The sequence below is a fragment of the Strix uralensis genome, chromosome 19, assembly GCF_047716275.1.
Source record: "Strix uralensis isolate ZFMK-TIS-50842 chromosome 19, bStrUra1, whole genome shotgun sequence".
In the NCBI taxonomy this organism is placed as follows: domain Eukaryota; kingdom Metazoa; phylum Chordata; class Aves; order Strigiformes; family Strigidae; genus Strix; species Strix uralensis.
In genome coordinates this window covers 3,171,927-3,183,160 of record NC_133990.1, presented here as the reverse complement: position 1 = coordinate 3,183,160, position 11,234 = coordinate 3,171,927, and the positions used below count along the sequence as shown (strand labels likewise).

At 56.7% G+C, this 11,234-nt stretch overlaps 1 protein-coding gene across 2 annotated transcripts in view; it reads left to right on the top strand.

Moving 5' to 3' along the window:
* Positions 1-6,866: 6,866 nt before the first annotated feature.
* UBE2O (ubiquitin conjugating enzyme E2 O) overlaps positions 6,867-11,234 on the top strand; it is a 72,432-nt gene continuing 68,064 nt past the window's right edge. For both annotated transcript variants that reach the window (XM_074888756.1, XM_074888757.1), the window contains exon 1: positions 6,867-7,259. In XM_074888756.1, coding sequence (XP_074744857.1) covers positions 6,879-7,259 — 381 coding nt within the window. In that variant the 5' untranslated portion in view covers positions 6,867-6,878. The remainder of the gene's footprint in view (positions 7,260-11,234) is intronic.

The window sequence follows — 11,234 nt, the reverse complement described above, 5'->3', positions numbered from 1 at the left end:
AGGGGCTCCTCAGCTGTGCCGCTCTCTGCCTCCGTCCCTGCCACAGTGCCGGGTTACCCCGGTGCTCGGGGGGATTAAGCTGCTTTTGGTGGCTGCAGCTTTCGCAGTCCCTTGGCCTCGAGGGGCAGGGTCCACCATCACTGGGGACGCAGGTGGCATCAGGATCCTCCTCTGTGTGGCCCCATCAAGGAGTTTTCTCTCCCAAACTCATGTAATCCACATAATTACCAAGCTGGACACTGCTTACATCCCTGTTTTACACTTTCCCCTGGTTTACCCACAGGGACCCGCATACTCAAGAGGGTGACGCTTTTCTCCTGGCAGTGGCATATCACGGGTAGGAGCAGGACTCTGCAGTTTGGCATCCCTGCAAGGTCCACCACAGGCTCTGATTTCATTCTCCCTTGTCCTCCTGCCTTTTCATCAGCTGTCACGGACAGGCAGTGCGCGAGTGCTCGTCGTTGCTGTAACTTCACAGCAGGATGTGGCTCTTTGGCCATACTCGGTATTCTCAGCGCTTGCCAGGCTGGCTACCTGCTGCTTTCGTCCCTCGGTGCTCCCCTCTCATGCTGCCAAGAGCAGTTCAAAATCACCAAATCCTGCGAAGCCAGCAAGCCTCCAGCCTCTCCGCTGCAATGGGACATTCGGTGGGGCTTAGGAGCCTGTGAGCTGGTGCTCTTTCAAAATAGCAATGCAGGGCCCCTATGGGTGGTGGCCAGACCCCAGCCCCAGGCTCTAAATAGACCCTAGAGGGGCTGCGTCTGCTCTGTGCTCTGAATATATAATATAAATAACATGCAAATATACACGTACGTGGCTTTCTTCTGGCATATTCCTCTTGGTCCATCGGTGCAGCTGATGCCCTTCTGCGAACGTGCAGGGTGATTCCCTCCACAGACAGTCACAGGGAGCTGGGGAAGGGATGAAGGGGTGTTACTGCACAGCTTATTTGGATCCCAGTGATCCCAGGGGAAGCTGGCTTTGAGCTCTGGCTTTGACCTGCACTAGATCAACACATGCTTTTGCAGGGCTGGTGTATCTTGTTATTCCTCTACATGGGCCAGTGAGGAAAGGGTACAAACTGTTTAGGGGGCAGTTTCACCCATGTCTGCTTGGCCATGGCCACCTCAGCTGAAAGCAGGAGGCCGGGGGGCCAGGATGCAGATGGGACCTCTTTTATCCCCTCCCTAGAGCACAGGCACTGGCTGTGATTAGCCTCTGCCTGGCTGTGGTAGTTTGTAACTAGGTCACGGCCACTCATGACACAATGCCTGGGAGGAGGAGGATGGAGTTCAGCGGGGGCTGCAGGGGCTCTTCTGGGTGGAGAGAGCCAGGCAGGTGGGGCAGAGGCAGCCGTCCCCTCTCCAGTCCCAGACCTCCAGGCAGATTAGATCCAGTTCTGACTTTGGAACATGGCAGTTGGTGATTGTTGCTGGGAATCCTGCTTCTTCGAGCTCTGCAGGAGCCCTCCTGCCCTTGGGCCAGCCCTGGCACGGTGCTGGTGGGAGCCAGGGCGACTCCATGGAGAGGGATGGGGACCAGATGCCACCTGTGGGGAAGCCAAACCTGCATGAGGGAGAGCAGGGAAAGATCACACTTGCATAAAGTTATACCTATACAAGGTGATGCCATGCTGAGGCCATTCACAGAGAGGGCCAGAGGAGTTTGCTCAGGGCAGCACGAGCAAGGAGGGAAGGGCTGGGTAATCGGGTTGGCCCAGAGCTGAGGGATCTGGTGGAGTTGAGAACGGTCAGTGTGAGGTTAACGGTTGGACTGGAGGATCTTCAAGGTCTTTTCCAACTGAGATGATTCTGTGACTCTGTGATTCTGTAATCCTGTGCAGGATGGGGGCACGGGGCACTGCTTGGAGCCTCTCTCACAGCTTTCCCTTACCCTCCCAGCCTCGGGAGATTTGCTGGGCTCAACAAGACAGGACAAAAGATTGCTGTATGCTGCGTCACTTGCTAATATTTCTGTTTCCTGATGTGATCAGGACACAGCGATTCCTGCTAAGCTGTTTGCCTGCATGATGGCGATCAGCTCCCAGCCTGTCCCTGTGGGAGGGTCTGGAGCCATTCCCTGGGATCTGCTCTGAGCCGCTTTTTCTGAAGGCACCAACTCTTCGAGCAGCTGGTAAGGGTAGTACAGGAACACGTGTGCCTCTGGGAAGCGGCAAAAGAAGAAAATATTGGCAGGACTGGCCAAGGAGGGGTTGCACAGCTGAGCAGAGGGGTGCTGAGCGCTCTCCTGCCTCGGATCTCCACCGGCCGCCCCAGGCTGGCGGGCAGACCCCGGCTGCAAGAGCTGGGGCTGCCGAGCAAACCTGCTGCTCCGCTGAAGCACCGAAGCGGCGCCGAGCTCTCCCTCCCGCCAGCCCGGGAGCCGCCGGGCCGGACCCTGCGCGGCGGCGGGAGGCGGCAGCCCACGAGGTGGCACCAGAGCCCCGCCGCAGCCCGGGCACCCGGCACCCTGCGGGCATCTCGGCACCCTGCGGGCATCCCGGCACCCACTGGGCATCTCTGGTCCCCTCCGGGCATCCCTGCACCCTGCGGGCATCCCGGTACCCTGCGGGCATCCAACACCCTCCGGACACCCCAGTACACTCTGGGCATCCCAGTACCCTCCAGGTACCTGGTACCCTGCAGGCATCCAGCACCCTCTGGGCATCCCCAGCACCCTTCAGGCATCCCTGCACCCTGCGGGCATCCCCAGTATGCTCCAGGCATCCCAGCACCCTGCAGGTATCCCAACACCCTCCAGGCATTCCATCACCCTGCAGGTATCCCAGCACCTCACAGGCATCCCGGCACCCTCAGGGCATTCTGACACCCTCCAGACACCCCAGTACACTCTGGGCATCCCAGTACCCTCCAGGCACCTGCTACCCTGCAGGCACCCAGCACCCTGCGGGCATCCCCAGCACCCTGGGGGCATCCCAGCACCCTGCGGGCATCCCCAGTACCCTCTGGGCATCCCAGCACCCTGCAGGTATCCCAGTACCCTGCGGACATCCCAAATATGTGCCAGGCATCCCAGCACCCTGCAGGTATCCCGGCACCCCGTGGGCATCCCTGATACCCTCCGGGCATCCCGGCACTCTCCAGCCATCCCGGCACCCTGCAGGTATCCGGCACCCTCCAGGCATCCCCAGCACCCTGCCGGCATCCCAGCAGTCTCTGGGCATCCCAGCACCCTGTGGGCATACCTGCACCCTGTGAGTATCCCCAGCACCCTCTGGGCACCTGGCACCCTGCGGGTACCCCAGCGGCCTCCAGGCATCCCAGCACCCTCTGGACACGCCAGCAGCCTCTGGGCACCCTGGTACCCTGCAGGCAGCCTGGCACCTGCCCCTTAACCTTCACAAGGCCCGTGCAAAGATGCCCCATGAGAGGTGCACCCAGCACTAGCTGGGTCCCAGGGAGGAAGGACAGGTCGTGCTTTTCACCAGTATCTTGACGCAGAGGCAGGTAAGTTGGTTAGATCACACGAGCAACTTGCTTTCAGGGAGGATGTTCTGCAACGAGAGTAAAGGCCATTGCTTCCCGAAACAGCCTAACACCAGGAATTGTCCCTAAACAGCGGGGGAAGACGCTTGGTGTGTGTCACTTTGGTTCAGCAGGAGGTCTGAACACACAGGACTTCTTCTGCAGTCCCATTTGCCAAAACAATCATGCATGCAGAATGCTTCTTGGGTTTGCCTTAGTATTTTTCAGGGTGGTCTGAGTCGTTGAGGTCCCTCAGTGGAGATCTGAGCAGCCTGGCGTGTTGAATGGGAGATGCTCTTTTCGACACCCAGGGACTGTAACGTGTCCGAAGCACGTCCGTGTTGTGGCAGTCCAGGCCCCAGGCTGTGTCCTGAAAAAGTGCTGAGTTCTTCTTCAGTGTCACTTCCCGATGGAAGCACAGCAGAGCCCAGCTGGGATCACAGTGCAGAAACACACCCGGCTCAACTCCTGCTAACGAGCAAACAGCCCTGACTTGTCCCCATTAAAATCCCCCTGCCGTGAGCCTGCCGGTTGGATAATGTGATTGTTTGCATGGCTATTTGTGGCTACCTGAAACCCCACCGCTACTCTTCCGCATGTAATTGCTCTGAGGAGGGACAGTTTCCATCTACACACATGATTATGCCCATTATGTGTATCTATATTTTATTAGCAGCTGTTACAATGTACATTAAGGAGATGATGAGAAGCATCGCCATGCTGGATAAAGCTGTGAAACCTTGAGGAGAACATGTCGCCAATACCAACGGAGCCAGAGGGCACCCTCTCCCCATCCCAAAGGCCTGATCCTGCTCCCACAAAAGCACAGTCCTCCCCAGTTTCAGGGGGAGGGAGGCTGGCACCTCAGCCCTGGTTCCGGGTGGGCTGGCTGTATGCCCCGTGGAGACGTGCCGCACTCCCCGCTCCAGCACAGCGATGCTCGGAGGGTGAAATCCTCGCGCTGGTGGCATTCATGTGCTGCCTTTCCACTCCCCACCTCCTCCACTTTACAGAGGTCATGGCTTGCAGACGGAGGTCTGTACTCCCAGGAGCACATCCCTGTAAACAGCTGTATAACCAGTGGCACTGAATGGATATTTAAACTGTCTTTCCCCAAGGGTATGCTGCTATTTTCCCACCCAGCGGTCCCTTTTAGCTCTATTCTGTTCCTTGTCCCTGGGGTTGATGCTGAGAAATGCTCCAGCAGGGAACCACATCAACACGATCCTCCTCTGATTAAAATGATGCTGTAACAAGTGATTAAATGCTGGCGTGGAGGTTGGGCTGACCCAGGGCCCCGGGGGGAAGGCAGGCGCTGAGAGTGCTTGCACCGCCTGCAGCTCCCTGATTTGGAGGCGGGATGGGAAGAGTTTGTATTTCACCATCACTTAGAGCATCCGAGGAGCTGGGCAGAGCTGAAACACTGGCCGGCGCCCAGCACGTCCCTCACCCACGCATCACCCCTCCACAGCCTCTTCCCAGCAGCTTCCCAAGGTTTTAGGGTCATTGGTAAGGTTGGAAAATCCCAGCAGGCCTGAGGAGAGGGTCCCTGCTCCCTCGTGGGGTGGTGAATCTCACAGAATCCCAGAATCATTCAGGTTGGAAAAGACCCTTGGGATCATCGAGTCCAACCATCAGCCCGACTCTACAAAGTTCTCCCCTACACCATATCCCCCAACATCCCATCCAAATGACCCTTAAACACATCCAGGGATGGAGACTCATGGGCAGAACGTTTTCCTGGCTGTTTTTCCTAAAAGGAGGAACCTGGGGAGAACTGATAGCCCGCTGACCCAACCGAGGCAGAGCAGCCTTGGGTTTGTGGGAGGGAGAGGGCAGGAGGGAAAACATGGCTCTGATGCTCCTGGGGTCTTTCCTGCACCAAAACAAGTCAGGCTGAGGATTTCAGGCATTTTCCTGATATTCCAGCCGGCAGTGTGAAGGTGGGGAGCTCCAGGGAGCGAAGAGGCGGGATGTCTTTGGGTGAAGTGAAGGCTATTTTGGATTCCTTTAGCCCTTGACCTGCCAAAGCAGCAGGCCCTGCTCAAGAAACCATTTCTGTTTCAAAAATCCCTGCAGACAGAGGAGAAAAAACCCCTTAGAGTCGATGAAGCGAGTATTTGGCTGATTTGGACACCCTAATGAGGGCTTCTCGGAGCCATAAAAAACAAGATTGAGCTTTGCTGTCGGCGGGAGAGCAGCTCCCAGCAAAGGGCAGTGCCTGGTGCCAGGGTGGGCTCCCACCCCATGCCCGGGGTGGCCGTCCTGCGGGGCAGGGGGGGGCCCGGGTGGGGGAGAGGAGGGTGTGTGGTCTTTGTACCCCCTCCCAGTGCAGATACCTGCGTCTGGGTGGCAACATCGAGGCTTTTTACAGTAGAGGCAAACACATTTCTGGGGCAAGAGACCCACCGGCTTCTGCAGCTGGGCACCGGGCCTGGGCCATCTCTGCCCCCCCCATGCCTGAGGGCCTGGGGGGGATGCAGTGCAGCTCCTCCGTGACTGGGGGGGACCCGAGGGTGATGCAGTGCCTGTGACTGGAGGCTCAGGGGTGATGCAGTGCCCCCCCCCCAATGACTGGGGAGGACTCAGGGGTGACGCAGTGCTGCCCCCCCATGACTGGGGACCAGAGGGTGATACAGTGCCCACCCCGCTTGACTGGGGGGGATCTGGGGGTGATACAGTGCCAGCTCCCCATGACTGTGGACCTGAGGTGATGCAGTGCAGCCCCCCCATGACTGGGGGCTCAGGGGTGATACAGTGCCCACCCCCCTTGACTGGGGGTGACCCGAGGGTGATGCAGTGCCAGTCCCCCATAACTGGGGGGTACCCAAGGGTGATGTGTTGCAGCCCCTCCAAGACTGAGGGCTCAGGGTGAGGCGGTGCAACCCCCCCATGACTGAGGGGGACCCGAGGTGGTGCGGTGTCCACCCGCTCCGTGACAGGGGTGAACCTGGGGGTGACGCAGTGCCCACCAGTCCCGTGACTGTGGAGAAGGGGGTGATACAGTGCCCCCCCCCGTGATTGGGGGTGACCCGAGGGTGATGCAGTGCAGGCCCCCCCTCCCCGTGACTGGGGGTGACCCGGGGGTGATGTAGTGCCCCCCCCATGACTGGGGACCCGGGGGTGACGCAGTGCAGCCCCCCCCCGTGACTGGGGACCCAGGTGATGCAGTGTCCCCCCCCCCCCGTGACCCCCCCATAGGCCGGCTCCGTCCCCGCCCCGTCCCACCCCCTCCAGCGCGGTGGGCGTGGCCCGGCGGTGGGCGCGGCCCGGCGGTGGGCGTGGCCCCTCCAGGCCCCGCCCCCGGGCTGTTACTTCCGCACGGCGCGCCCTGCCCCTCCCCTCCCCCAGCCTGCGCCGGCGGCCGCGCGCTCTCCCGCTCAGCCCGGCGCCATGGCGGACCTGCCCGCTGAGGCGGCCCCGGCCCCCGCCGCCCCGGCCCCCCCCGCCGCCGCCGCCCTGCCCCTGCCGGCCCCGCCGGGCGGCTCGCAGCGCCTTCTCTTCTCGCACGACCTGGTGTCGGGCCGCTACCGCGGCTCGGTGCGGTTCGGCCTGGTGCGCCTCATCCACGGCGAGGACTCGGACTCGGAGGAGGAGGAGGGCGGCGGACGCGGGACCGGCGGCGGCGGCGGCGCCGCCAGTTCGGGCGGCTCCGAGTCGGGAGGGCCCGGGGCCGGGGGCGCGGAGGAGGGCCGCGCCAGCCCGCTGCGGCGGGGCTACGTGCGGGTGCAGTGGTACCCCGAGGGCATCAAGCAGCACGTCAAGGAGACCAAGGTAACCGGGGCGGCCTCGGGCTCCGCCGCCCCCCGCCGACGGGGGCTGGCCGCGGCCTGCCTCGGCCTCTGCCTCCGTGTGTGTGTGTGCGTGTGTCCCCGCTCCCCGGGGCCCTGGCTCCGGCGGCAAGGCCCGGGCTCCGCCTCAGGGGCCTGCGGGGCTGCCGGCCGGCTCCCTCCCCCGCGGGCCGTGGTGTTGGGCTGCTCCGGAGCCTCCCGGGAAGGGCGTTATTGCTGCCTTTCCCGTATTACCCCCCGTCCTTGCCCGCCGGTGCAGCCGGCTGAGCGTGGGGAAGGTGGACGGTGTCCTCCGGAGGTTGAAATCCCTTTCCCTTCCTTCCTCCCGCTCCTCTGGAAGCTGCTGGTGGCAGAGCATGGCCGGGGCGCGGGGGTTTAAGGACGCAAGGAGAGGCCCGCCTGTGAAGGTGATCTGAGCGAGCTTCCAGGCCCCTCTTGCTTGCTGGGGATGTGGGCCAGCATCTCTGCCTTTATTGGACAGTGTCGTCATCGCCTGTTTTAGGGGAGTCAACAGCCGAATAGGGAAACCTCGTCTAGATAAAGATTTCAGTGGGGAGTAACCGTGGTTTGGATCTGCCCTTGTTTACGTGAGCGTTCACCACCCCGCTGATGAGGCATACGTAAATCTGCGACCTCTTAATTATATCTGAAGAGCCACAAGGTGCAGGTCTGTGTTAGAAAATTCCCACTTCCCAAAGTTCGTCTGGCGTGGGGTTTCACACAGACTGACTGACAGTACAGAGACAAAAGCGAGCGAGGGGGCACTGTAATATAGCACAAAGGGGCCTGCGAGGGATGGGCGTTGCACCGAACAAAACAGGCGGCTTGCACTGTCCTTGCAGCGGAACGGGTCCAAGCGCTCTTCTGGGGTGGCAAGGCAAAAGCAGGAGGCTTCTGGTATTGCCGTCTGCTTTGCTGTTTCAGAAATGACCCTGTACGCCGGAGGAGAGAGGGGAGACTGAGAGGAAGAAAGGTGTGTTGCAGTCCTACAGGCACCGGTAGGATTGCAAGTGCTAACAGAATGAGCTAAATTTAGGTGGTAGTGTCATTAGACACGTGACCAGTTGGCGATAAGGAAAATGAAAACAGGTATTCAGAAGAGATACTGCCACATGATGTATTTCTACCTAAAAAAAAACCCTTTTTCTCTAAAGAATCACAATTCAATCACTGCAGCCATCCAATAAAATCTTGGTGTGTTGTTGCAGCAAAAATTTGCCCCAAGTTGAGTGTGGTTTTCAGCATCTAGACAAAGCCGCCTCGATTTGGGTGAGTAAACACGGACTCAGGAGTTGGTATTGGGTTCCCAAATCCAGAAGCGCTAGCTCCGACTTTAGTCGCTTGGTAACTGTACCCTTTGCAGTGTTAGAAAAAGCTAGACTGGGGAGGATCAGAAATCAAAGACAGTTACATAAATAAATGGTCTGTCTTTCCTTTTCATGGTCCTTTTCCTCTGGTGTAGATGTCTTTACCACTTGGGTAGTAGACCCTGGGGAGAAGTTTAAGTGCTTGAGAAATTTAGGTGTACTTACATTAATTTTTCCATTTGAGAAGCTGCCCACTAACAAAATTGAGAGGCATTGTGTACAATCTGTGCTGCAGCTTGGGGTTGCTAAAAACAAATCTGATGCCATTGGAAACATCTTGTGAGACTTACTATTTTGTGGTTACAATCAGGTTTTTTAGCTGTTCGCTGACCCAGCCCTTTTTGGGTTACAGGGATGTGTGAGAACAAGCCAGGTAAGCCTGACGTGCTTGTCATTGTCCATGCTGGGAGGGCTGCGAACTGGGCACCAGATGGTTGTCCTGGGCCTGAAGTTTGTTGGCTTTTGGGTGCTGTTGCCTGCTGTTATCTGCAGATACATCTTTGGCTGCGAGATTCTTGCTTGATGTCCTTAAAAGTGTTAACCTGTCCTGGTCGCAGCTAAACCATGGATTCAGGAGGGTGCTTGTTGCACCCTTTTATTCCCTGAGAGCTTAATTCTGAATTGGGCAGAAGGTAAAGGTGCTCCTGGGGCCAGGGCCTTCACTAGCCCCATCTTGTGCCATCGTGTGCCTGTTTTGTGTGTTAGATCCTGCTTTCATGTAGAAGGCTGGGTGCCTGTGAATCCTGGTGCACAGATTGGATAGAGTGTTGTAACTGAGAGATGAAGTTGTTTGCAAATTTTGAGGACAGTGAAACAGCACCTTCAGCTCCCAGTGCAATGGTCAAAAGCAGCTTTCTGTACCCAATGATAATCCTAGAGCTTTCCTGTCTTTTCTTTAAACTATGGGTGGTTCAATAATTATTTTTTTTTCCAGCTAGGGAACAGGTAGGCTAATCACTTACTGTTGCTTCCAGAAGTTTAATGCTTGCTGTTGCTCTTTCCTGTTGGAAACTGTAGGCAGACTGCCACTTAACATCAGTAATTGTGTGCTTGGGTTTAATAAGTAATAGAAACTTTCTCTTGAAATAGAGCTAGCAGTTGGTACAAAGCCCCGCTAACTCCTCCAATAGTAAGTGGTATATCTGAGTGCATTCCTGCCCTTGATTCCCATGTTGAGAGTCATTAGCAGTATCATAACAATGATGTGAATAGAAGAGCCAGGACTTCTCACCCTCAGGCTCTGTGTGCTCCTTTCCCGCCTTCCATGACCACTTTCACCATTTAAAACACTGGAAAATCATTGTTGCTGAATATTGTAAAACCCAAGCAATCCTGGAAGGAGAAAGCCTCCCTTTCCAAATATGTTTGCCATCCATGTCTTGCTTGACCCAAAAAACCTGAAGAGCAGTTTTTCTGGCTAAGGCCTTATCTCTTGTCTTGGTGGTACTGTTTGAATGCTAGATGCGATTTGCAACTCAGGTTGTGAAAGTACTGTGAACTGGTGTGAGCACTTGGTGCTTTTTCTAGCAAATTAGCAGGAGTACTTGAGACCCAGCTGAATCTGAGTTTCAGGATTTCTCAGCTGTAGGTTAGTGCTCTTGGTGCACACTTGAGCTGCCTTTGGGAACTTTACAAAAATGCTTGAACATATTAGATGGTGGTAAGGCTCATAGGGTGCTTTAAAATGCTGCTACCCTTCCTCCTGCCTCTCACCTGAAAGCCTCAGAGCTCTCTGCCACCTTTTATTTTTACAAAGCTTGTGCAAGGCAGATATGCCTCTTCTGCAGCTGGGGGAAATGGAAAGTGCAGGTGTTGTATTTCAGCACCTTATCTAAAGGCCTTCAGCTGGCCAGGCGACTGAGCGCCTGCCTCCTGCTCTGTGTCTGCCTTGGGGAGTGGGTGTGTGTGCTGGTGTCTTGGTGTGCTGCTGTGGGACGCATGTGGTGCTGATTGATTTACATGTAGGGGACCCGACAGGGCCCCAGGATTGCCACAAGAGTCAAAGTGCAATTTTTTGGAAGTTTTTACCAGCCTTTTGTTCTGTAAGGTCCAGAATGCAATTTGGTTTGGGTGGCGCTCTCACTGCTTTCAGCTTTGCTTTGGAAACGGATTCAAACTATCAGGGCTCCTCAGACATAATCCAGTGGTTGATCAGCTTGTTAGCTGGAAATTATCTGATGTTATCTCCACTCTATGGATTCAACTCTGCTTCACCACACACAGCTCTTCTGTTCCTTTCCACCTTTCGCTGCTATAATTTCTTGACCTCAAATATTGAGTCATGAAGATAAGATTGCAGAAGTTTCTGAAGATGTTATACTCTCATCACTTCAAGATTTTAATATTTTATTTCTTGCCTGAATTCTGCCATGAGCCTTAAAAATCTTCCATCTTCAAACCTGGCAAGGTGTTCGCTGTCTGGAAGGGCAGTGAGCGCCGTGGGTACGTTGCAGGAGGTGAAGAGGGATAGCTCTGCCTTGCACGGGCAGGGTCCTTTTCAGGAGCCACAAAGAGATGCTGGTCACAGTGCAGAACTCCAGTTTTGTTGCCGCACACAAATTCCATGCCCATAAACTGTTAATACTGGGTTT